The sequence below is a fragment of the Harmonia axyridis genome, chromosome 1 (genome assembly GCF_914767665.1).
Source record: "Harmonia axyridis chromosome 1, icHarAxyr1.1, whole genome shotgun sequence".
Classification (NCBI taxonomy): domain Eukaryota; kingdom Metazoa; phylum Arthropoda; class Insecta; order Coleoptera; family Coccinellidae; genus Harmonia; species Harmonia axyridis.
The window spans coordinates 41,842,169-41,870,055 of record NC_059501.1 but is presented as its reverse complement, the minus strand read 5'-3'; the positions used below and the strand labels follow the sequence as shown (position 1 = coordinate 41,870,055).

Genomic DNA, 27,887 nt, shown 5'->3' with positions numbered 1-27,887 from the left:
GTGACAATTTTCAAACCCCCAGCGCTCACCAAACACTACAACCGCAGATTAAATGCATTCAATGGTTATAAAAAACTTTAAGGAGGTATTAAGACCGCATTTGCCTGATCAGATTCTTCTCAACCGCCTATACATGTATAAATCGCCTATATTTTTGGTTTTCATGTATCCATCCCGATCTCACATCAGTTCACAGTTAACATCTGGGATGTTAAGCAAGGAGCTCTTTTTTTTAGAAATACGTACTAATTTTCAGGAGTGTGCAGAATATATTATGCAATTATATAATGGATTGGGTATCCTTGCACTCTTACCAACGAGTACTACATAGCGGAAGACAAATGGGGGAAATACACTCAATTATACAATTTATTTCAACCCAACTTGGAGAGTAATAATGATTATATATTTTGACGAGTCTTTCTCGAGCCAAATTTGAAAGTGCGCCTTTTCTCTTGGGATTGCGGTGTTTTACCTGGTGGCAGTTTGGCAACCCAGTGTTCACTTCCACATACACCTTCCCACTCCACCGTGGAGGGATGACTCTGCTGTAATGCGCACAGAAGCCACTATATAAACCCCGCCAGGGTCGCACTAGAGTGTGGCGCGAAGCCCATAATGCCACCTCTTAGGCAGACAGAGTCACTACATACGCCCCCGCTAGTGCTAGTTGCGGAGGTATAGGTAAGGGGGGAAAGAAAGAGAGCCTAAACGAGTATAAGGGCGGAAAAACAAAGGCCCAGCGAGCCATCTGCGCTATCGCTGCGATACTGCATCATGTTGTCGGTCGCTTGTATCCGATGAACACATTAGAAGCAGTGATGTTGCAGATTTCCACCCCACGTGGGGGTCACCATTTTGGCGAGTCTCTCTCGAGGCAAATTTGAGGGTGCGCCTTTCTCTTGGGATTGCGGTGTTTTATAGCTGGAATCTTCAGTATGGCAACCCAGTGATCTCTGCCAAATACACCTTCTCACTCCACCGTGAAGGGGTGACTGCTGTAATGCGGAAGCTACTATAAACCCGCCAGGGCCATGCAATATCATTATTGCATTATTATTATTATCCGAAGACGCGAGTGGGGTTTACTCTACTTAGGCATTTTATCCTGAGCGAGAATTTTTCGGTATTTTTTCGGTATCTCGGTGACTGGACTGGCACAGGAGGACAAATGGATAATGCAGGACATAGTGTCTAAGGCATTTCCGGAGCTCAAGATTGTTCGTACCACGCGTGCTGGTGGGAGCAGAGATGACCACCAAGGTATCGTTGAAAGATTCTGAAGATGCTCTCAAGATCCTGGATAGTAAGAGTAGTAAGTTTGGACCGATCAGGGTGAAGGCTGACCTCACATTGAAGCAGAGAGAGCATTTGTTGCGGCTACATCATTTGCTAGAGAAGAGCAGAGGTGAGAAAGACATAACAATTCAAATTCTTTATTGATCCCTTCGACATTTCAAAGAATGTGTGGAACATTCGTTACATTCGAGGAAATCCAAGGATTGCTCATCTCTCAAAAAATCGTTGAACGCCAAAATTTTCTCAACGGTGGAGGTCCGGTCTATAAAATATGATTACCAGAATTTGAAAGGTCTGCGTACCAAGTTCGCGGATTCCATACAGAACGTCTCGTATTTCATACAGTATGTCTCGTCATACAACATATTTTTAATCACAGAATCTTGGTTGGATGATTCCATTAGGGACTTGGAGCTACAGCTGAGTAGCGATAATATTTATAGGACTATATTGACCAGTGAGAAAACAAGAGGTAATGGTTGTTTTATAGCTGTAATCAGTACGTACCCCGTGTGCAGATGTCGAATGTCGGAAGTTTCTTTTCGTTACAGCATATAATACCACCCCAGGCGCCATTGTGCTTATATGAATTACACTGTGAGAACATTGAGGCAGCCGTTGATCAGTGTGGACCTGATGGAATATTTATTGTGGGTGACTATAACCTTGCTTATATCATTTGGTCTAGTGACCACGTGTGTTTGAATATTGATTCTGGTTTTTGTCAGCATTCTCAAGTGTTACTTGAATCTTTCAGTTTTCTTAATCTCTGTCAGATCAATGCTATTCTTGATGTAAATGTTAGATTTAGTTTTCTCGAATTCCGAATTCCTGAGAGTCGATGCTGCTGTTGATGTTCTGTCGAAGTTAGATGTTCATCATCCGGTTGTTTCTTTCAGAATTCCTACAGGTCAATCCTTCAGAAGAAATGACTATTTTATAGCCTAATTTTAAATCGGCAGATTGGGGAGGTCTCAACGAATACTCATCTTCCATAGATTGAACTACAAGGCTTGATGCTTATGTCGACTCTCAGGTTGAGTTTTTTACACCCTTATATACGAGGCTACAGAAAGATTTGTTCTTATAATCAAGGTCAAATTGTCGAATTTCCCCGAGTGGTTTCCATGTGAATTGAATGATTCAATTGTCCGTAAAAAGTTGGCACACAATAAATATAAAATCTCTAATACATGGGATGAATATCTAAAATTTTGTTACTCAGCTCAAGGTATAAAAACTTAACTAAAGAATGTTATGATAACTTTGTGAAGGAGAGCGAAGAATCTATTCGTAGCAATCATACAAAATTTTGGAACTATGTGAATGATAGAAACTCAAGCAATGGTTTGCCAAATGTTATCATATGTTTTATGGTAATGATCATTTTCATAACGAAAAAGATGTAAATATTGCTTTTGGTAGATTCTTTCAGTCAGTTTATACAGGGTGTTTTACGAATGATTTTACAGGCTTTCATGGCAGATGCAGGACATTTTGATGAGCCTGAATCAACGCTCGAAACATGTCCTACCTATATTAGTATAAGGGATACATGCTGTTTTATGTATTTTATCAGAAATTTTCAATCGGCATAAAATTTGAGGGGATGAGTATAGGCCAATGCCTAATATTTGCACCTGATGACTTATCGATAGCGCAGGTCCGGACTGAGAAAATTATATTCCTTATGCCACATTGTGTAAAACACCCTGTACATCGAATTTTCGAAAAGTGAAATTTTCCTCAGAATCTACAATGGATACTCTTTCAAACAAGCTCATTTGAAATAATGGCATACTTCGCATCAATATTTTATAACACTTAACATTCTATAAGTGGGGACTCTCCGAAACACAAGCCTGCGACTGCGGAATGTAATGTCATTCAGGATAAATATATTATCTATCTATCTTATCTATCTATACGATACCCACTTCAGAAATTTCCTCTGCACCCGTTCAATATTTTGTCTATGGACAATATAATATGGCGCCCATACCACCTCTGAATACTCTAAAATACTCCTTACATTTGAACAGTATACTGTTTTTAAAACATTCACATCATTGAATTCCTTCAATGATCTCTTAATGAAACCCAGCATTTTGAAAGCCTTATGGGCGATGAACTGAATGTGAGGGATAAAACTCATTTTTGAATCGAAATAGACTCCCAAGTCTTTAATTACATTCGTGCTTAAAATAGATTCTTGATTCAAATGATATTTAAACTTGTGGGGAGATTTTAGTCTTCCAAACCTCATTAACTGGCACTTGTTAATATTAAATTTCATGTGGTTTTCTAGGCACCAATTCATCATTCGAGATCCCGTTGTAGAAGCTCGCAATCTACAGAAGGAGAAACCTGCCTGAATAGCTTTAAATCGTCAGCAAATAGCAAGAACAAGCTGAATCTGATCACCCTTCCAATATCGTTAATAAATACAAGGAATAACAGTGCTGATAGTGATGATCCCTGCAAAATTTCGGATTCCATAACAAATTCGTCGGAGAGCACGCCACAATATGAAACTCTCAGAATTATTCCGCTAATAGGCTCAGCTAACCAATTTAACAGCGGGGGTTTAACTCCCAATGCTTTCATTTCAGCGATAAGCAACCAGTGCGCTACAGAATCATATGCTTTTTTGAAATCTGTGTATATTGAATCCACTTGTTTACCTTTCTTCATAGATTCTATTATAAAATCCGTATAGATCAGTAAATTTTTTGTAACCGATCTATTCCGGATAAAACCATGTTGTTCGTCTATTAAAATATTGCTGAAAAGAGGGGAGATCTTTGCAACAATTAACGAATCAAATAATTTTGCGTAGTAAGAAGATCTGCAAATAGGTCTGTAATTTTCTACCTCATTTCTATTACCTGATTTGAAAATTGGAAATATGAAATTGAGCTTCCACTGAATTGGAAAAATGCCCGATTTTATTGAAAGATTGAATAAATCACTAAAAGGCCTGCTAAGGTACCACTACATCGCTTCAAAAATATAGCAGGTAAGCCATCTGGTGTTCCGTCGTTTTTTTCATTCAACGATCGCAAACCTATCAACACTTGTTCAACATTAAAAGTGCAATCATTTAAGTCGATAGTATTCTCATATTGGATCTTCACATCCCTGGGATTGCTTGATTTGAACACACCCGAGAAATGATTTCTGAAGAAATTAGCTATTTCAAGAGGTTCATTGGATATTAATTCGCCCAAGACCATCGAATTAGCTAGATCTCTATCCCGATTGCGATCGTTAATGAACTTCCAGAAATATTTGGGATCACCACGATTAGACTGTTCTACTTTAGCCACGTACTCACTGAAACAAATTCTGTTTTCAGCTTTACATCTTTCTCTTTTTACGACGAAATCGTCATAATCCTCAGTGTTATGAGTTTGCTTATATTTTTTATGGTCTGCTTTTTTACTTGAAATCGGCTTTTTTAAGTCAGCGGAGAACCAATGATGAAAATTGCCTCTTGAATTTAATCTTTTGGGAACGTAATCGTCAACGATACGTAAAATGCGGTGATGCTAGAAGCCAAATCAATCAAATCATTATTAATTAAAAGATTCCAATCCGCTTGAGACAAACACGATATGATTCCTTCAAAATCCGCTGCTTTGAAATCCCTAAAATATTCTCGATTTCGTTCACTACTAAAATTCTCAAATGGAATATCGAAGCACAGTGGAGGATGATGGGGATCGCAACCTCAGAGATCGCAACCAATCAATTCATCACTTGCTCTAAATACCTCGACGTTATCGTGAGAGACAAAAATCAGATCTAATATAGTATTATTTCCTTTTTTTATTTTGTTGATCTGTTTTACATCTAGCATAGCGATTGCATTACTTATCATGAACTGTTTTCTCGACATGACACATATGGAATCCCCTGATAAATCGAACCAAATATCTCCTGGCAAGTCGCCACCGCATATCAGTTTTATATCGCCTTTGTGTTCGTCGATTATCAATTCTAGCTCGTTTAAATAAGTTTCGTATACACTTTCTATGGTATTAGGAGGAAAATATACATTTGATATTATATACTCAACTGAAAAGAACTTTGCGAAAACAAAGACAACTTCTATATTGGGATCAGACATTATTAAACAGGAATGGAACGTTTTTTTTATTGCAATCAGAACTCCACCTCCCAGCTTTTTATTACAAGTACCAGCATCTCTATCCTTCCGGAAGACTGCATAATTATTTAAGCCCAATTCAGCAATATCAAAATCAGCTGATAGCCAAGTTTCAGACAGTATAATCACATCATAATCACAAATGGAAACAGTAAGAGCTAGCTCTTTCAATTTCGTACGTAAACCTCTTACATTTTGATAGTAGCAAGATAAGGTTTTCTTCTTAAAACAGATTGGAGACTGAGAATAACTTACGGGATGAGTGCCCATGATGTTAGTATTTTTCACGAAAAAGCCGAATCTTTATTCCACTGGGCCAGGATTCGGGTTGTAGAAGCTCTTCCTGAGAGATGTCAATACTTCCGAGCTTGGATGACTTCTACCATCCACAACCAGCTCGCTCACACTGGAGTGTTCAATTTAATCTGCACTCTACTGGCGCAATCATCACAATAGAATTGAAGATTTTTGGACTCCAAAATTGCCTTCCATAAATTATCCTTTATTTTTGCATATTGAACGTGTTGTTCCGCTCCACAAAAATTGCACACAATGAATTTGGTATTAACGATGAAGTTATCTTCACATACTGAACAGGACTTTGCCATTGCGTTCAAGAACGAAAATGTATGTGGACCTCTAATCTGTACTCCAGTCACTGTATTTGTTAGCTGAGGTGTCGATAGCTTTTTATAGTTTAGATTTGTAATATATCCACAAATAAATCACTTCAATACTCACAAAATGATTGACCTAAAAAAGGGTACTAGTACACTTTTTGATAATTGACTGACTTTCTGTCGCTGCGAAAATCCAATCGAAAATTCGAATAATTACCGTAGAAAATCAAAAACTTTACGGAGCACAATCAAAACGTGTATCTTATCGTATCTTTAACAACTCAAAATATTTATAAGAACATGCCCAAAACAGCTTGGAATTTCATGATGTCCCAATTGAAATGCTCTAAAGTTAAGGATGCCAGAGGCAGAAGATGGACTGTGGACTATAAAATTATGTCCTTACTATTGTTAAAGAGAAGTTCTAGATGCTACAAGTTACTGAGCTCTTTTGTAGCCCTTCTCTCTCGTAACACTGTTTTGAACCTGCTCAGAAAAGTGTCGTTAAATGCTGGAATAAACATAAATATTTTCGAACACATAAATGAAAATTAAACAGAGGCCATTGATCGCTGTTGTGTATTACTGTTTGATGTAATGGACATAAAAGAAAACTTATATTATGATAAGGGCAGAAAGAAAATCATTGGATTTGAGGATTTCCGTGAAGAAAAAAAGTGGAAAACTGCTAGAAAAGTTCTAGTTTTTATGGTGGTGGGACTAAACCGAAAATGGAAACAACTTCTAGCACACTTCTTTACGCACAAGAGTTGCAGTTCACATACACTCAGGAATTGCTTATTCGATGTACTGAAAACTGCTACTAATGTAGCAAAATTGAAATTGGTACGATTGTGTTATGGGTGTGAACATTGTGAAATGCATAAAAGAATTGGGTGTGATAACACAAAAACCATATTTTGTACATGAGGGCCACAAAATTTTTGCCATGTACGAACCCCCTCATCTCTTGAAGCGTACTTATGCTCTATTTAGGAAATACAATGTATTTCTCAATGTCATAATCGGAGAATCCGAAACACTTATGAAGGCCAAATTTCTCGCTTGTTATTTGAGATAGAGCCTTGCGGTTTTCACGTTCCTGTCCACATTTCATTTAGCCACGAAGGGCGCCACATGCATATATCAAAGAACTGACATAACAGCTGAAGCTCAGGATGCTCCTTAGAATATTAATAATCTATCTATATTCTAAGGGATACTCTGTATCGTTCGTTTATTTCAGATAAATCTTGATTATTTGTAAAATCTGTGGTCACGTGACGAAAATATCCGTCCGCTCTCGGGTGCTATTGCCGAATAATCGTATAATATGCCGAATATATTTTCAAAATAAATACATTTCATGAGTGAAATATTTTCAATTGAATTCTCATTATTTTTTGGTGATTCATTAGTCAAGCAATAATTTAATTCGATAAATAGGTATCGATATGAGTAGTTTCAAGTAACCTAGTTATATAAATTTATTTTTAGAAACATTTTATGTAAATTGAGTTATCTCTTAATAAATAAATAGAAATGGATTTATGCGACTTTCTGTAATATTCCTAAAAATAAATACATTAGCATTTGAAGTATTTTGTTGGGACTGTATAATTGAAGGGTAATGTGAAATGATCAATTCGGATAAGTAAAAAAACCTTTCAACTGAAGTGTATTAGTCATGCAAATAACATGTAACATTTTTATTATGTGACCAGCATTTAAAACTTCTTCACCTTCATAAACACTTCTAGAAGTGTTTGTACCTTTAAGATACCCCAAGTATTCTACTAAACTCAGTCTTGCCATTTGGACCTAAAAAAGGTACTATTAGAATCCTGTTGTATAATAATGTTGATTGAACCGTTCACATATTATATGCACACGGTTGTTATTCGTCATTTTTTGAAGTCTTCCATCCTTGCATAACTTTCAATATCACTAAACTGAACTGAAACAAATGATGATACCTACCGCCTTTACCTAAAATGAAAAAAATTGTATACACAGTAACACACCTGTTCACTATAGAAGTCTGAAAAGTTTTTATATTTATTGTAAAATCAAATTTAAATAGAGCAAATACACACACAACTAATACAACAAAACACTCCAATGTCAACATTTATAGTTCTACGTATGCTCACCTTGGCGCTTATTTTCAGATGCCTATCATATACAATTTAGTTCATTATAATTATTAAATTTTGTACAGAATATTGGTTGAAATAAATAAATTGAAATAATAATAATAATAAGGTTAGATGATAATAGATACAAAAGATTCATTGATTACTCAGCCCTAAAAACCGATCTAAGAAGAGAAAACTGGAATGAGTTCTATTGTCTGGATGATATAGATGTAAAGACCGAGTATTTCATTGAAAAAATCAGAACATTCGTTGAGGAAAATACAAGAAAAGTTAAAATAAGAAAGAATAAAAGACCTCGAAAGAGATGGATGACTCCGGCGGTCTTAGTATCGGTAAACAAAAAAGAACTTATGTATAGGCGTGTACTCGAGGCACCTGATGATATAAACCTCAGAAGGGAATATAATTCTCATAAAAATAAGTTGAGTAAATTAATAAGCAACTCGAAAAAAATTTACGCTCAAAAGCAGATAAAAAACAGTGTCAACCAGTCTAAGGCCTTGTGGAAATGTGTGGATGAAATCTGCAACCACACCAAAACTGAAGTCAAAATAGAAAAAATCAACTCTATGACTGGTGAACTTTTGGAATCTGACAGAGATAAGGCAAACAGTTTTAACCAATACTATAGTACATTGGGCCAGAGATATGCGGACAGGATAGTTGAAACCGAATACTCGGAGGAAAAACAGACCATAGATAAGTCGATGTACCTCTACCCAACTAGCATTGATGAGGTAGAACTGAAATCGAGAAAGTCCACTGGCTGTGATGACATTCGAGCGGAAACGTTGAAAAGCATCTCTGATGAAATTGACCATATTCACCGTCGCCATATTGTTATGCGACAATACCAACTACCCAGTGTTCCCAACGGAGAAATATTGAGTTTACTAGAAAAATTCCACAATATAAAGTTTATAAGTGAAGTTTATGTGTACCTTTTCTGGCTGCTACGCCAGATAGGCTTGTTTGGGACAACATTGTGCAAAAATTTCACCTTTTGGAAATAAAAAGATTAGTGAAAGGTGGTTTTCTGAACAAATTAATTGTGGCCGAGTGTATAAATGAATGCTTCGCTCCATTTTTGGAAATAGTCAGTGGAAGAATAGTCTTTATGGCTGATAGTATTTTTGATATTAGCGGTATTTTTGTAGTAAACTCAATCTTTCTCCGTTGGGAACACTGGGTAGTTGGTATTGTCGCATAACAATATGGCGACGGTGAATATGGTCAATTAAAACTCCTCTGACTCATTTGGTCAATCAGTGTTTTGAAAGGGGATATTTTCCCAGATGCTTGAGGATTGGAGTTATCAGGCCGGTCTTCAAATCGGGGGATAAATTGGAGATGGTAAATTATAGGCCGATTTCACTGATCTCTAATGTTTCCAAGGTTTTTGAGAAGATCATTAAGCGAAGAATTCTGAGATTTTGCAGAAAATATAACATAATATCAGAGCATCAGTATGGATTTATAGATGGAAGATCCACAGATGATGCAATTCATCTGTTGACAAAATATATTTATGAATCACTGGATAAAAGTAAACCATCTCTTTGTATATTTGTTGATCTCTCGAAGGCTTTTGATACGGTATGCCATAAAAAACTGATGGAAAAATTATATGATTACGGGTTGAGAGGAAATATTTATAAACTTTTGGAGAGTTACCAGACGGAACGAGAACAGAGAGTTTGTGTTAATGGAGAATTGAGCGATCCCATGTATGCCACATACGGAGTACGACAAGGAACAGTGTTAGGTCCCATTCTGTTCACTCTATATATTAATAGTTTGTTAGCTCTCAAAACCAAGGGAAAAATTATTAGCTTTGCAGACGACACTGCAATATTTTACGAGGGGGAAACGTGGCAATCGCTGAAGTGTGAAGCAGAAAACGAATTCAAAGCTATAGAACAATGGCTCAGGCACAATAAACTCACACTCAACTTGGGGAAAACTAAATACCTGCCATTCTCGTCATATGCTAGTGGATTACCAGATATGGAATCGCTTATTTTGGGCGAGAAAATCCCCTTGCCTCCTCTTCGCGGATGACACGAAGTTGTACAACAACCCTCTTTCATCGTATAGCACTCTTCAGGAGGATTTGGATCGGTTGGTTCAGTGGTGTTCTGATTGGTTGTTGCCTTTGAATGTTGATAAGTGCTCAGTTCTACACATTGGCAAAACAAACCCATCTTTTCACTACCGTCTTGATGGTAAAACCCTTCCTTCTGTTTTGCATCAGTGTGACCTTGGCGTGACTGTCACGACCGACCTTTCGTGGTCCAAACATATTGCGCATATTACTAGCAAGGCAAAGCAGACTGCTTTCATTCTTTCAAAATCCTTTAACGGCTGTAACAATGCTACGCTCAGCAAACTGATAAAATATTATGTGCGACCTATTCTGGAATATGCAGGACCAGCGTGGTGGCCTTCATCTCGAGCAGACGCAGCTCTTCTGGAGTCGGTTCAACGGTGGGTAACTCGATTTCCTTATGGACCCATTAGACCCTCTTATGAGGAAAGACTGCAACTCTTCAGTTTGCCAAACTTTGAAGACAGGAGAACAAGAGGCGATATCATTTTTAACTTCAAAGCCCTTCGCAATCATTTTGGCGACGATATCCGTCGCTTGTTTTCCAGAAACCGCAATCACCTTAGGGGCCATTCACTTAAGCTTAGGAGAGAACAGTTCCGCACGCCTCAGAGACAGCAGTTCCTCACAAATAGGGTGTTCCACTTATGGAACAGTCTACCGAGTGATCTTGTAGATGCAACCTCCACCAACGCCTTCAAGAATGGATATGACCGATGGATTACCCAACCTCGAGAATAATACGTCCTAATTTTTTTTGTCATTGTAAACCATAATTTTTGTTTTGAGTTATATTTAGTTTCCGAATGTTATTTTTTTTTTAAGTTTGAGTTTATAGGTATTTGTACCTCTACTCTTATTGTAACAATAATAATAATAATAATAATTCATATATTCCTGAAGCCGAGTCGGTGAGGTACCTTGGCATTGTTATTGACCGACATCTAAAATGGGATCTTCAAAATGGGATCTTCAAATTGGGAATATCGTGAAAAAACTGAGAAGTATGCTATTTAGGTTCAAACGCCTCAGAGACTTTATCGACCAAAAACATCTGAAAATACTATATTATGCACTTGTTCAATCACAATTGGCATATGGGATAGTTGGCTGGGGTGGTTTATGTGACAAACACCTAGAAAACCTGAATGTTGTCCATAGGTGGATTTTTAGGATAATGTTCAGGAAGCCTCTGAGATACTCGAATGATATTCTTTATACAGAATCTGGTTTTTTTGATCTGAGACAACTTTTTTGCATGTGTATGCTAATGAGAATTAAAGAGAGAAAGATCACCACCGAGCCGATTTCGCATTGCTATAGCACACGAAATAAGGAAACATTTTTAAGTGTTCCTCGCTGCGAGAAGACCATAGGCCAACGTCAATGTGATTATCTGTCTCCGAGGTTGTATGGTTTGTTGCCCCTTGAGATCAGAGCGATAAATAGTGTAAGACTGTTCAAGAAGAAAACAAAGCATTGGATTTTGAGTTCAGAAAGAAAACTCTTCCATGGCCTCATTAATCAGAGTTGTCAATGGTAGGATTTAAGCGAGTGAAGAGAATTTGGGAATATAGAGGGTATGAAAGTTGATCTGTTGCTTGATGGGAATAAAATTTCGGAGAAAAGGAAATCAAAGATCTGGAGAGGGGAGAGATGTAAATGTGGATATTTTAGAATATTTGAAAAGAAGAAAAAAAAAGTAAGAAGAAGATTTCTATTCCTTTTTTGCGTTTGCATTTTGCATTTGATATGTTTTCATACTTGTGATTAGGCATTCATACACCACGTACAAGTAATAGTCTAACTAGAGCTTCTGTGGTAGGTATTTTTTTTATTCCAATGATTGAACATGATTTTGTAATATGTTTATGTAATGTTGTTTATAATTTATGGAATAAATATATATTATTATATTAATAAATAAAAAATACGATGATCTGAAACAATCAATTGTCTTGTATTTGTTGTCTTATATGTTAGTTAAAGTTTTATATGATAAATGTTTTTAAGAGTTCCAAAAAAAGAATTACATTAAACTATACAATCTCAATTCAAAAGATGTATTTCCTTTTTTCACCACTTCACGCAGCCATATTATTAATGGAAATGTTTTCCACTCTATCGTATTCTAGCCTGCAAATTATTAATGATCGCAATATTCGATATTGCAAATATTTCAATATTAATATTAGGATTGCGCGAAATTCCTCCAAGAACCCAAAACCTGAAATAAATGAAATTGAAATGAATAATTTGTGCGCTAAAATGCACACAGCGGATGTGGCGCCATCTTCAATTGCCTTAAAAGATGTGTGAGATAAGGATGCAAAATATCGGATAAAATTTAAGGGGCTTTTATATTCCAAGGAATCTGCCGGCTAAATGAACTTATGATTATATTAAGATGTCTAAAAATCTGGTGTATGAACTGATCAGATTTTGTTTTGCCAATTTTGAGAATATTACTTAAGCTTCGTTATGTCAACTATAGGCAGCGCTATCAACCAATTAAGATGCTTGTTATTTATTATTTATGAGTTCTGTGCCATTATGTACCTATATGTATATCTTTCATTATAGTTATGACCTGTGTAAGCAATTCTTGAAATTGTAATACTTATTAACACCAATAAACTCTCTCTCTATTTCAAATATTTGAATTCATTCTAGTAAACGTTTTGTGTTTTGTTTCACGACTTTGCCCGATCATACTCGGTTACACATCGCTTTTGATGGGCCAGGATCGGGTTTTAATTAATGTATCCAATCAAAATCAAAGGAAAAAAGATCGAAATGACAGGTATGACATTGCGGCGTCACCACGAAAAAAAACTAATATTCTGAATTTGGTCGAATTTTATTGCATTAAAAAATTGACGAGTGCACACACCATGTTTTCAGACATCTAAGATTATATATTTAGTGTTCTGTGCTTATGATTAACGCCCACAGGGCTTTTGACACTTGCCCTCAGTCCTGTGACGTCAGCTCGAAATGTCTAATTTCTCCGTTCGATACAAATCAACTCCCCACTTTCTGAATTAACTCTAAACGAATTTCAAAAACTAATGCCCAGTGATTTTCATTGAATGAGGAAGTATTTTTGTTCCATGTTATTTCTAGATATCATAGGGCTATCGTTGTTATTTCAAAGATTGTTCTGAAAAAGAAGATAGTAGATCGAATTGTTCCAATTCGAATAAATAGTCATAGAGTATAGTCTCGTGCAAATGTCATAACAAAGTTAACGAATTCGAATATAAAGTGGTTTAAAGGGGGCAAAACGAGAAAATACAATAAGAATAATGGAAATTACATGCGTTATTTGTAGTGATTTATTCACTCATAATTCTGAGATGGTTTTAAATCAATGTGGTCATATGTTTCATTATAGTTGTCTCATACAATGGTTAGAAAGGTAAAACTTTTTGAATTCACTTAAAACAGTGATTGAAAGTTGTTTAAATTTTACAGATCAAAAACTTGTCCTCAGTGCCGATGTAGGACTACCGAAAAATCTCTTAATAGGGTGTATTTCAATTTTTTGAATACTGAACATATCAAAGATAATGTAGGTACACTTCAAGCCAAATTAGATAGTGCTAACTATAGAATTCAATCGCTTAGTAAAGATTTAAAGGACTTGACTGAAGCAGCAGATTCAAAGGAAGCTCAAAATATTAAATTGAAAGAGCTAGTTTCTAGTTTAGAAAAGAAAATAAGGTAAAAAAAATTAATATTAATGATATTGAAAGTAATATATAGTTTTTCAGATCATATGAATCTGCCATAAATGGTCTAAAAGATAAAGCAAGCGTGTATAAACACAGAGCCTGTGAAGCTGATAGGTTGCAGTGTGAAGTATCAAGCTTGAAATCTGCTTTGCAAGATATGGAAAAAGTACAAACTGCAATCAATGGCACCAGAGCTGAAGTAACAGAGATATTGAGAAATGAGACCAGTATAGAAGCTTTAGCATTATTATCAGCTACATTGAAAAAGTAGTTTCTCTGAGTTACTTTTGATTCTATTTGTATTGACTTTCATTTTAGGTCATTGATAGATAAAGAACATAAATCAGGAATAATGCAAAACCGATTAAAGCAATCACAAAATGAACTGATGAGATATAAGAGAGAGTGTAATAATTTAGAATCAATAACTTCAGATCTCAGGTATGTTATGATTGATTATTAAATTATAGGGTGAATGAACTGGTTAGCCGTCCAGTACTAGTTCTTGACCATTCTGAGATGAGACAAAATAATAATAGATAGATAGATAACTGTTCTTCATTGATATGATCAAATGGCCATCGACCTATGTCCTTCAGCCATAAAATGATAATAAAAATACATCATATAGTGAAAACATTTTCTGCCATACATGTTCTCGACCATTGCTATGCATCCAAGATAATTTACATATTGGAGGTATAGGTCAAATTTTTCTAGCTAAAAATTAACTTATAATCTTCTATCATAGAAAAGGGTTTCTCTCGTCGACTTTTAAAAAAGAGCTCTGTGATATATGGCCAGGAAATACTTAGTAGTTCTCATTTTAAAGTAATTATGGTTGTATATTTTGTTCCATATGAACTAATAGACATTTTTTAAAAAAAAAGAAAGCTCATTAAGACAGTGAGCATCAGACACTAATTCAAAAATAGCATGCCCCAACAAATGTGGTACCCTCACCAGATGCTGTTGATTACATGAAATGTGTACTCTACAGAGAAGATACCACAGGTATATTCACGAAGTTCAAGTGAAATCATTTCTCAACAGGTTATAAGGTCAGGAAAAAGGAAACAAAGAAAACATGTTGGAAAACAGTTCAGCCAAATTAATTTTGACCATACAATCCACCAATCTTATTGATGTTACCAATCTAAGTCTGCCAAGTTGCTTCACAAATTCTGTTGTGATTGCTTTGGATAAGGAGGTCCTTCCTGTTATAGATATATCTGACCCGAATGGGTCAGATATATCCATGAATATGGACTTCGATTTCATCAGCTTCAGTATCAATTAAAAAAAAAATTGCTGCTTCTACATATCATAGAGAAGAACTTCATGTTATTGAAAATGTAATTGACAATGAAAAACATCACATTGAGAGCACCATTTAACCCTTACAAACAAATATCAACAGCGACCTTCCATCAGCCAAGCATTCAAAAATCACTTAACATATCCGCAAACCTTCAAAAAAAGTATAAAAACAAATAAATTGTGACAATTGCTTTCATAAAAAATGTACTGAGTTTTAAGACATACCTTACACTGGGGCAGCTGCAAAGGATTACAAATGTGATTTATGTTTAATCAAATTTTATTTTAAAACCTGAAAGAACCAAAGACCAAATCACATAAGTATATTTATTTTATATATCAGGTGTGTGAATAAGTCTTTCCCGTTTTTTGTAAGAGATGGCGCCACCAATACTGTGCGAGTATTTAATGGTTACATATGTCATAATCAAAGCTTATTCATCTGTCAACAATTCCACACTAACACATTAGTTGAAATTTTTTCGCATCATAAATTTTTGAAATCGTGAAAATGTCGAAATTTGAGCCGAGTCGACGTCATTTGCGGGAAGTTTCACTTTATTGGTTCAATTTGAAGAAATCTGCTGCCGAGGCGCATCGGTTGCTTCAGGAAGCTTATGGAGAAGGTTGTGTCGATGATTCAAGTGTTCGCGGATGGTTTCGACGCTTCAAAAGTGGCGATTTCGACGTGGAAGACAAGGAGCGTTCCGGGCGGCCGCAAATCTTTGAAGATCAAGAATTGGCGACTTTGCTTGATGAAGATTCGTGTCAAACGCAAGAAGAACTTGCTGAAGCATTGGGAGTTGACCGAACAACCATTTCCAAGCGTTTGAAAGCCATGGGAATGATCCAAAAGCAAGGAAATTGGGTGCCGTACGAACTGAAGCTGAGAGACGTCGAACGGCGTTTTTTCACTTGCAAACAGCTGCTTCAGCGACATAAAAGAAAGGGTTTTCTGCATCGTATCGTGACTGGCGATGAAAAGTGGATCCGTTACGATAATCCGAAGCGAAGAAAATCATGGGGACTACCCGGCCATGCATCATCATCGACGGCCAAGCCAAATATTCATGGCGCCAAGCTCATGCTCTGTATATGGTGGGACCAGCTAGGTGTGGTTTACTATGAGCTTCTGAAACCGAATGAAAGGATCACAGGCGAGGTCTATCGACGACAATTGATGCGTTTGAGCCGCGCACTGCGAGAAAAACGGCCACAATACTCCGACAGGCACGACAAAGTTATTTTGCAACATGACAATGCTCGCCCACATGTTGCACAGCCGGTGAAAACATACTTAGAAACGCTCAAATGGGAAGTCCTACCCGAGGGGGTAACCACTCGAGATTTTTCGTGGCAAAAGATTGCCTCCCCTCGGGATCTCCTCGCAATTTCCTTGGATCTCCCCGGATCTCCCCCAGATCTCCCCGTATCTCCCCGGATCTCCCCGAATCTCCTCGGATATCCCCCAGATCTCCCCGGATCTCCCCGAACTCCTCGAATTGCGGAAAGAACCCAGAGCATTACGCAACAGGAGAGAAAAGATTTTGCGGAAAACTCAGTTACCACGCCAAAATTTATACAGGAAATATTAGAACCTCGATTAGAGTCAAACCTTTACAAGTAAAGCTGTGAATTGAAGTTAAAAATGATTGATACTTACCTCGAATAATAATAATAATCAGCATCAAACTAACACAAAATATTTCTGAATAACTAATGCCTAATCTTTGCAGTAACGTTCACAATTAAAGTATAAATCTCGAATAGATCTGTTAAAACATGAATATTCCCCTCATCCTCGCCCTCATCATTCCCCACCGCCCGAGCATACCCGCTAATATCTATGATTCGGAAGCGGCCTGAGTCAAAGGAAGAATTAGATTTGTTTTCAAAACAAAGTCATAAATAAACACTGAGGGCCTAGATATTATCATATAGGTTGATGCATTGAAACCGTTACGCCTCGGAGACACTTGTTCATTTAATTCGAGGAAAGTTTGCGCATGCGAAATTGACTGGGATCTCCCCGAATCTCCTCGAGATCTCCCCGGATCTCCTCGAGATCTCCCCGGATCTCCTCCAGATCTCCCCGGATCTCCCCGAATTTCCCCGGATCTCCCCGGATCTCTTTCGGATCTCCTCTCACTAAAAGCAGAAATCTCCCCAGTGGTTATCCCCTCGGTCCTACCCCACCCGCCGTATAGTCCAGACATTGCTCCGTCTGATTACCATCTCTTCAGATCGATGACGCATGGCCTGGCTGACCAGCACTTCCATTCCTACAAGGAAGCCAAAAAATGGGTGGATGACTGGATAGAGGCCAAACCGGTCGAATTTTTTCGCAACGGGATTCGTATGTTGCCAGAAAGATGGGGAAAAGTTGTAGCTAGCGATGGCCAATACTTTCAATAATTCATTTGTAACCATTTTTTCACAATAAAGGCTTAAAATTTGACACAACATTTTCTAGAAGGTGGATAAGACGTCAAGGATCTATTAAGTGGCCACCGGGTTCCTCAAACTTGGCGCTTTACACTTTTTTGTGTGGTCATTTAAAAACAAGAATCTGTTTTTAATAGACAAAAACAATTCAAAAGAGTCACGTCAAAGAATTCGAGCTGAAGTGGAGCACATCACTGCTGAAGTGCTTGAGCAAAGTGTTAAAAGTGTTCATACTTGTATCAGTTAGTAGTACCAAAGGTAAAAGTTTTTTTATTAGGTCGTATAAAGATCTTCTTTCACGAAGTTTCATTTTTTACAGTTCTGTTATTTTCTCAAACAAATTGTTGTTTACGGTACAATTTTTTTACACCATCAATTAGGTAAGTTGCTCCATCTAATGAATCAGTAAAAAAAATTGGGATTTTTCATTTAAAAAAGTCATCACCATTTTAAAACTGAAATTGACTTGACCAAGCATTTGGCTTGAAAGCATTCAATAATGCAATTATGAATTGTGCCATTCTTATTATAAAAATACACTAATATCAGAAATAGTTTTTACCTCTGATTCCACACAGAAAATTATTACATGTGAATGAAACACGGGATACTGGTAGCCCATACCCGAAATTTCAGATTTCTACGATTCCAAGTGCCGAAATGATGAATGTTTAGTTGAAATTTTTTGTTCAAAAAAAGAAGTAAATAAATTACTCGAAAACCGCTAAATGTAGGGATAAGGGAGTTAATACAAAAATAATCAAGAGGCTACGGCAAACCGAAAAAAGTAATAATATACAGGGTGTTCTATTTGAAATATCGAAGTTGTTAGTATTTTCTGATATGAACACCGTAGCGCTGAAATTATTTTAGATCGATAGAGTAGTGGTTTCTACCCAAGAAACCAAGTCTTTAATAAAATCGTATCTTCCGTTTTACGTAAAAGTCCCGGGTACTACGCTAGGTTCGACTTCCAGTCATTTTTGGAACTATAAGACTTCTGTGGTGGTATATTAATCGATAAGAAATTAGTAAGATCTCACCACACAAAACTTAATTGACCCACTAATTCATTAACGAGTGATACCTTAATAATCACTATAGGTACTATGGTGAGGAGTAGGGACTGTAGGGAGGGGTACCGATTATTAACGTATTGCTTGCTTCAACAGGATTCCAAATTAATTTTCATTCCAAATGGTTTGTAAGGTATTCTTATCTAGTTGCAAATGTTGGTCAATTCTGAATTGATCTTCTTCATTGCTTAGGTTTAGTGTATAATGATAATATTTATACTTTTCTCATTATAACGAAGGACCCTACAAACTGATTGTTATCCATCGTACAAAAAATACTAGAAAAAATTCACTTTATATACATATTCCTTAGAACATTGATAAGAGGAACGGAAATCGTCTTGTAACTGATGCATTCGTTTTGATGCCAACATTCGTCACTCCTTGTCTGATGGGGCACTATAGCAGAAGCGTAACATAATTTGATTAATTTCGAAATTGTCAATTCATAGCTATTGTGAAGTTATAAAAAAAGATTCCTGATAAAGTATTCAACAATCAAATCAGGATTCTCCACGCCTATGGCTCGCACACACAAATGTTTACTTTCCGTTCCTTCTATCTATATTCTAATTGAAAAAAGCAATTGCGAATAATTGAGAAGTAATAGGGACTTTGAGAAGAATAGGAGACCCCAATGAAGTTTAACACAATGAATCATTACATATCAATCATTATTATTGAATAGTTTTTTGACAACTAATATCTATTGAAAATTGGTTATAATAAAGGCAATTAAATGTAGAGGATTCAATGTCGATTGTCGTGTGTGATGCAGTAATTTATAATCTCTTAGGTGTTTTTTTTTTCATATATTTTTCGTCAGGGTTTGAGTGGAAGAGAAGGGGTTGTATGGCTTCATCACCATCTGAACTCCGCCCAGTAATTGATTTTTTTTTCTGATGTTTTTTGGAATTGTAATATTTTTTTTCTTTTCAATAAAGGCATTATTTTTATATGTATTTGAGTAGGGTTTGAGACGTCGATTGTTGAGATTACTACTGATTAGCATTTCAATATAATTCATGAGAAATTTATATTATTTATTTCTTTCAGAAAAGAAATAGAAGTTAGTAAAAAGTCATGGGAGGAGGAAAAAAAATACTTCAGGCAAAAAATAGAAGATCTTGATAATTTGTTAAATGAAAAAAATTCAGAAACAACAAAAAATATGGATCATAGTGTTCACAGGATATTGACGGAAAGTCCGGCACCTTTACCAAAGAGAAAACAGGAAAGGAAAATAGAAGATTCGCAATATAAAGGTTCTCCATCTGTGGTGAGAATAATGATTTATTGAAATAATGCAAACCATTTTTTATACGTTTTCAGGCTGAAAATGTTATGGCCATAATAGAGTCGGATTCACCTTACCTCAATATGAAAACCAATTATTCGTCCATATTTAACGCGCGATATTCAACAACGCTGAACACAAAAAAGGTAGGTATTCACTCATTTTTCTTTTTGAAAGGAAATTATTAAGTGATTCTTGAAAAAAAAGACTTCAAAAAATGAAACTTTAGTACCCTGTATTTTGAAAATTAAGCCATTGCGGACTCATGTGTATAGGACTTTTCTTCAAGTCATCCAAGTAATCGCCCCTCTTCACTTGTAGCTTCAATTATATTCAGGATATGAGGAATGACTTCATAGTGTAGCTTTATAATAACATATTCTTTATAGAAGTTGATATCTATTTATAAAAACTTTACCTAAAAGTTAAAAAATCACAATTAAACTCTATGTCCTAATTAATGTCCTCATCAATGAAAACTTTTGACAATGCACTGAAATTATTTTACTCTCCTTGCTTTTTTGACTTGTCGCTTCCTAGTGCTTCACTTGTTTCCTCTTGTGTAAGAGTTTGGATGGGTAGGATATGTAAAATGTTTGACGATTTTCTGTAACCTGTGCTAATTCCATATATGGAATTTTATGTTCCTTGCACCATTTCATATGGCCCATGTTTTTTGCTGTTCACTTTTTATCCATTTTCAACACAAACCCTGACTACTAGAAACTGTAGAGAATTGGGCCATGAAAAAAAGATTTTGATGAATTTCTTATTTTTTACCAAAAAAAATAAATATTTCAACGGCAACGCGAAATACTCAGAACTCAGTTTATCAAATTACCCATCTTATTACAATAAGTCTCAATTAAACCAAAACCATGGAGCAGTTGTTTTTATAAGTAATTGTGGAAGTATTCTATAGATCCAGAAGAAATAGGAAATATTGCTGTCACTATGATAAGATTGAAACTGAACTCAATATTTTCGCAGTATCAACTGATGAGCTTGACGACTTCATGTCACTTCAACATGCTAATTGGCGATATAAATATCAAAACCTAGAATTCAGATCGCAATGAGTACATAATTATTCCTCAAATTCTTGGCATGGAAACATTTTCCACACGGATCATTGCACTGCTTGAAACCTAGCGGAGATACCATTTCCTCACTCCGCAGCGACCCATCTGGGAGATTTGAATAAACGAACAGAAAGAGACCTCGGAGAGAAAAAAAATCAAATGTCAAATCATTCATTCGTTCAATAACGAAATAAACAAACCGCTTAAATGCGCCAAAATTTCGGAACGGAGATGTTGAAGGTTAGGTGACGCTACATTTGTTGTTTAAAAAATGGGTAAAAACTAGTTTCATGTATTGATAAAACATGATGATGATGGGAAAAGATATTGTACAAACAAAGTAATGACTAGAAAAGTGTTTTTCGGACTCTACTTCGTCTTTTATCTTGGGAAGCCATCGGTTTGTGGAGCTCTAGCTTCACTCTTTGTCTTGCATCGAGTAAAGAGGCCTTCAGCGAGGTTTTCGTTTGTTGAAACTTGGATGAAATAGGTTGCTTGTTGAGTATTTGGATTATACCCTTGGGGCCACAACAGATCTAGTACAAAGAATAAGTACAAGTATAGATGCGAGAAATTATGTGATAGTAGTGTTTATAGATTTGAGAAAGGCCTTTGACATGGTTGATCACGATTTACTGTTGGGGAAACTGAAATAAATGGGAATAAACAATAAAGCCTATACCCTTTTAAGAACCTTTCTAAGGAACAGAAGATATCACACAGTAATAGAAACGACAAGAAGCTCAGAGGAAAGAGTATTGAAGGGAGCACCGCAGGGATCAGTGATTGGTCCATTGTTGTATCTTCTGTTCGTAGAGGATCTCGAGACTGCGGGATTGGAGGCTCTATACTATATGTTTGCTGACGACACAGCGTTGTTCTACGAGGGTAGGGATTTAGACACTTTACAGCAGCGAGTTGAAGTTGACCTTAGAAAGTTTCAGAAATGGCTAACTGAAAACAGACTTATCTTAAATGTGGAAAAAACGGTTGCTCTCCTTTTCAAACAGAAAAATAAACCCTCAAAGCCGCTAAACATCAAAATAAATGGAATCAAAATCAATCAAAAAAATTTGCACACCTACCTCGGATTGAATATTGATACAAAACTGGAATGGACCGAATATATAGAATATTTGTCACGTAAACTTACACCTCTCTTATTGGAGCATTGAGAACAGTTAGTCCCTATCTTAGTAAGCAAGCAAAAAAGACATTATATTACTGGAATATTCATTCTGTGCTGGCGTACTTGATTAGTGTGTGCTAAAATACATCAGTCAGCAATTTACAGAGGGTACAAAGATTGCAAAGTCGAGCTTTTAAGGCAATATATAATCTACCATATGATACTCCAACAACTGAGTTATATGACACACTAAAGATACCCAACATGAAGGTCACAAAGGTCGTTGAGCAGTGTAAACTGATATACAAGATGGAGCATGGCCTGCTCAAATTCAACACAAAACTCGAAAAAAGATCAGACGTACATAATTACCAGACAAGACAAATAAACAATTACCATTTAGATAATATAAGAACAAATAGAGCCAAAAATTCACCGATCTACCAGGCTCCAATGGAATAGAACAACTTACCAGAAGAAGTAAAGAAGAAAAATTCATCAAAATTATTTATTAGATCACTTAAAAATTATAAAATGACACATTCATAATGGGAGTTTTTACTTTTGCATTGTACTAATTTTTAAAAATAAACACATTCATTCTATGGGAACATCAATGTATTGATGATTTGTAGAAAAAATGTATTAAATAAATAAAATACCAGTATTACCTTTATTTTTTCATCTTATTTTGATGAGTCCATTACCACTGTTGCATTGCTCTCAAATCCTCAGAGAATAATGATCGATTTGTGGTCACTGAGACTTTTATTGCTTGGCATTCTTTCAGTGTTAATTTGCTCTTTGATGGTTGGGCTTTTTGATGATTTGGCAAGCCTCGGCTTTTACATCATCTGTGGTTTACCGTAGGATCTGAATAGCAGCTTCTTTCAATTGGTAATGATATTTTCTACATGAAAATAATATTTGATTCGAATGGAGAGAGATTCTATCAATATTCTTCTGGACAGATTGACAATGGTATCTTACTTGGGTGAGGTTCAATGTACTGGTGATTTCTGTAGGCGTGCGATCCTTCACATCAGGCTTTGGTAGATGGTATACATTCTCCAATTTATGGCCTTTTAGGTGATGTGATTAGTGATTACAGGACAAAAGAAGGATCTACAGAGAAACATGGAGATCTGGGATGCAGTCATTAGGGATTTCGGGATGGAAATAAATAAGAACAAAACGAGAGTTATGGTGATAGGAGACCATGAAGAAATAAAAATAAGGTTGGATGGGACAAACATAGAACAGGTAAAGACATTTAGATACCTGGGTGTGGAATTGAGTGAGGACGGGAAACAAGATACAGAAATTAATCGCAGGTTAGAAAGTACAATAAAACTATACCACATCATGAATAGCAGTTTCATAAGTAAGAAGGAAATTTCCCAAGGCACCAAGATAAAAGTATATAAGGCAGTTTATAGACCGACATTGACCTTTTCCTGCGAGTCATGGGCATTGAATAGGAGACAGAAAAGTAGAATCAAAGCAGTAGAAATGAAATACCTCAGAAGAGTGAAGGAGTCACAATATTGAATAAATAAGGAACGAGCTCAAGATCTGGAGATAGAGCCATTACAGGATTTTGTAGAGAGAAGACAACTCAGCTGATGGAGACATTTAAATAGAATGAACAACGAGAGGCCTGCGAAGCAAATATGGGATGCCAAAACCCAAAAGAGGAAGACCAGAGCAAACATGGAACAACACCATCACCGAAATAATTATTGAGAAAGGACGAACATGGAGAGAAGCAAGAGATATGGCTGTGGATAAAAGAGCATGGACCAAATTCGTGCATGGGGGAGAAATCCAACAATGAAGAATTGAAAATTTTTTTTTATTTGTTAAATTATTGAATTATTCTTTTATGATGTAATATTGCACCCTACACCATTTTCATGGTAATTGGGTTTTTTGATAATATATACATATATGTGATGTATATGTAATGTCATAGGAGTTAGATCCTGCTACTTTAATTAGTCTATAAGTAGTTTGTATTGGTTTACAATCTATTTCCTCGGCTTGTTTTCATCTGATGTATTACAGCATCTATTCCCTCAAATTGTTTCCATCTGATGTGATACAGAATCTATTCTCTCGACTTGTTTTCATCTGATTTATTACAGAATCTATTCCCTCGATTTGTTTTCATCTAATATATTACAGGAACGTACATTTAAATTTAAGTCATTAACATTTTAATCCTCCAGTAGGTGAAGCCTATTGGCTATCTGCGCCGTTTAATGAAGGATTGGAATTTTAATTAACGTTCCTGCAAATGGGTGTTACTGTCTTCAATTTTGTCTTTCAATACTGCCCCCTCCCACGAACCTCAAATATATAACAAGCAATATAAAACATTTGTTTCATATTGGAAGATGCTATGAAAAAAAAAACAAACTTTTGCGCCCTGTTTCTTGAAAGCAAAGAGTTTGCGGGCCCATATTTATAAAATCTGTCACTTTCGTTTATCCTTCTTATTTAGGAAGGCATCCATTTCAATTGCTAATTAAATGGATGCCTTCCTAAATAAGAAGGATAAACGAAAGTGACAGATTTTATAAATATGGGCCCGCAAACTCTTTGTTTTCAAGAAACAGGGCGCAAAAGTTTGTTTTTTTTTCATAGCATCTTCCTGCACAAGATATTTAATTAAATGTGGTATAGATATTCCAATTTAAAGATTTCAACATGTGATATGCTAATTTTGAATGCAAATCTACAGGGTGATATTTTTTCTAGAACAGTGCTCGCTTCTTTCCTAATGATGTTCTTTTTGCGGACCACTGGCAATTTTTGAATAAGTACCTTTAAAAATTTTCAATGAATCCATTTTCTCAAATGGAATGCCCTGAATTTTTTTTGCCTGTCGAATAGCCTAGTGAGTATTCTTAATTTTTTGTATAGACATGTGCATAAAATGAATAATTTTTAAAATGCTTCGTATTTCATGTTTTGTACTGGGACTGGCAGTATACTTTCCACGCATACAACTTCAAAAGGATAAGATTTGAGTAATCTTTACTTAATACCGACCAGTAATATCAATTAAAGATAAGCCAAATCAAAGAAATGATCAAAATATTTGAAAACATTCATTTTGACAAAATTAAATCACGACCACGTGAAAAAATAGAAACATAGTCTGAATTCTCTAAGATGTTAGGAATGAGTGCATATTTTCAGCTGGAAATATGAAGGAATTTCGAACTCCCTGAAAGAATTCAGACTATATTCCTGTTTTTTCGGGAATTCAATAAAAAATAAGTCGTAGAATTATCTCAAACGGTTTTCAAGATATGATCTTCAGTTTAAACCATTATAACCATAAGATTTTTCAAAAAGTGCCCTACTTCAAAAGTACATCAGATAAATGATGACAAGTGGCATATTTCGAAATCAGAATCTCATGGAGATTATGAGTATGATAAAATATTAGGCATTCCCATTTAAACAGAGTTGTATCACCACTTCCGGACCAGCTTGTAGAGTCAGAAATAATTTAAGCTTACGCGCTTAGTGCTGTCGATTCCGTCAAAATTTGAATCATTCTCCTAGCCCAAAATTTACAAGAGTTATCGACCCATCAAGCACTACTGACTCACCCTTATACACTGTGTCCATTAAGTATGGAACAATGGAACAAATTCATTTTCAGCTAAACAGACCATTTTAAGAAATAATCCAGAAACACGTCGATTTTTGATTCTAAGTTACCGTATTTCAAAATAATAATCTAATATACAGGGTGAATAACTTCCGAGTAATGACGTCATCGTAATTTCTTTTAAATTACTTTATGAGCACACACAAAACTATTGTACTTTTGTCCACCCTGTATACCAACTGGAATCAATATGTGATACATTTTTAGAATCAGCTCAGCTAGAGTAATCGGAAAATTCAGACAAAATGGGGGTGTTCCATTTAAAAAAAATGACGGTGACGTCATTACTCGCAAGTAATTCACCCTGTATGGCAGATTATTATTTTAAAATACGGTAATTCAATCAATCAATCAATTAATCATTTATTTCAATGCTCTACAATTCTTAGACAGTTCAATTCCAAAAATTTTAAATGTATAATACATAAAAAAAAAATCGACGTGTTTCAGGATTATTTCTTAAAATGGTCCGTGTAGCTAAAAATGAATTTGTTCCATACTTAACGAACACAATGTATACATATATAGCACTTACAATTTGTTTTCAGTCAATATTTAAACCTCAGACTTCACTATCTCCCACATCAAGACCGAATACCACAGAAAATGTGTACACTGGACTGGGTGGACAAGTCAAGGAAGAGTTTTTTAAATTTCCTGAAAAAAAATCTACACCAACAGGACTCAAGAGGACAAAATCATCATCTGCTGTTCCTTCTAGTAAATTCAGAAAATTAGCACCACTAGTATCAAAAAAAATCACAGACTATGTAAAATGATTAATTTATTCTATATTATTAATAAATATTTTTCCTATTTACAATTGACTTTGCCCGATAACTCTATAAAATTTATAAAACCGAAATATATTAAACATTACTCTTTCTCAAGGAAGATAATTTGCCATTGATTTATCGATTGAAAAACAACCTCATTTCATCTCAAATAAATAATAATAAATGTTAAAAAAAAAGCTTAAGTTTCCAATGTAAGAAATAATCAGCCAGGATGCAGAGTTTATTATAAGAAATAGTTGAACTAATTTACTAGACAGGGTATAAGTCGAAATTATACCAGTGAAGAAGTGAAGTGCAAGTTAGAGCTACTGTACCTTGGCAACCTTGGTACCTGCTCTGTAGATTGGGTTAGACTCATGCGCGTGATTGATTCTGACAATTATGGCCTCAGCGTGATGTGCTAAGGATTCTGTGGTCTCAGTACTACATGGGCTTATAGCGTATTCGACTGGATGCACCAGTTCGAATTAATTCTAGCAGATTATGTCATTTAGCTCTATGAAAATTCGAATTAATTCGCACTGTTGCAGCCAGTCGAATACTCTATTAGTATTAAGTTATGAATTGCTAACACGGCCATACTGATTATTGATACGTCCCCGTTCAATCTACCAAATGGATAACAGCATTTGTACGAATAACATTTTTACAATTGAATAAAGACCAAATAAGCAATTGATTTTCTCTTAAGCATGGCTATGTTTAAAACACTGCATTGATGCTTCGAATAATTAATTGATTTTCTGTAAAGCATGGCTATGTTCAAAGCGCTGGCACATCGCTGCGGTGTATACTCAATACTTGATGAAAAAAAGAGGCAGACAAGAAAAAAACCATCACCCCTTCATGCTAACACATTACGAACACAAGGCACCAGGGCCGGTGAAACAGTGAAGCGACCGTTTCAGGCGGCAATTCAGCCTATTTTGGATGGCCGCCTTTCCATATTTTATCATTGAT

General features: G+C 35.8%; 1 protein-coding gene across 3 annotated transcripts; it reads left to right on the top strand.

Moving 5' to 3' along the window:
• The first annotated feature begins 13,406 nt into the window (after positions 1-13,406).
• On the top strand, positions 13,407-26,950 carry LOC123688724 (E3 ubiquitin-protein ligase TRAIP-like). Of its 3 annotated transcripts, none has more exons than XR_006750091.1 (8): positions 13,423-13,777; positions 13,834-14,082; positions 14,133-14,360; positions 14,412-14,534; positions 19,991-20,213; positions 20,267-20,377; positions 25,206-25,344; positions 26,679-26,871. XR_006750091.1 is itself a non-coding variant. In XM_045627363.1 (7 exons), the coding sequence occupies exons 1-7, from the start codon at positions 13,665-13,667 to the stop codon at positions 26,907-26,909; spliced, it is 1,278 nt and encodes a 425-aa protein (XP_045483319.1). In that variant the 5' UTR covers positions 13,407-13,664; the 3' UTR covers positions 26,910-26,950. The 3 variants fall into 3 exon arrangements, 1 of the variants encoding a protein (XP_045483319.1); XR_006750092.1 differs by having other exon boundaries at positions 13,426-13,777; positions 25,211-25,344; XM_045627363.1 differs by lacking the exon at positions 25,206-25,344 and having other exon boundaries at positions 13,407-13,777; positions 26,679-26,950.
• Positions 26,951-27,887: the final 937 nt, after the last annotated feature.

Coding starts and splice junctions, on each gene's coding strand:
- LOC123688724 (XM_045627363.1), top strand. CDS start 13,665: ATGGAAATTACATGCGTTATTTGTAGTGATTTATTCACTCATAATTCT. Junction 14,083..14,132: donor AGTTTAGAAAAGAAAATAAG/GTAAAAAAAATT, acceptor ATAGTTTTTCAG/ATCATATGAATCTGCCATAA. Junction 20,378..26,678: donor CAACGCTGAACACAAAAAAG/GTAGGTATTCAC, acceptor ATTTGTTTTCAG/TCAATATTTAAACCTCAGAC.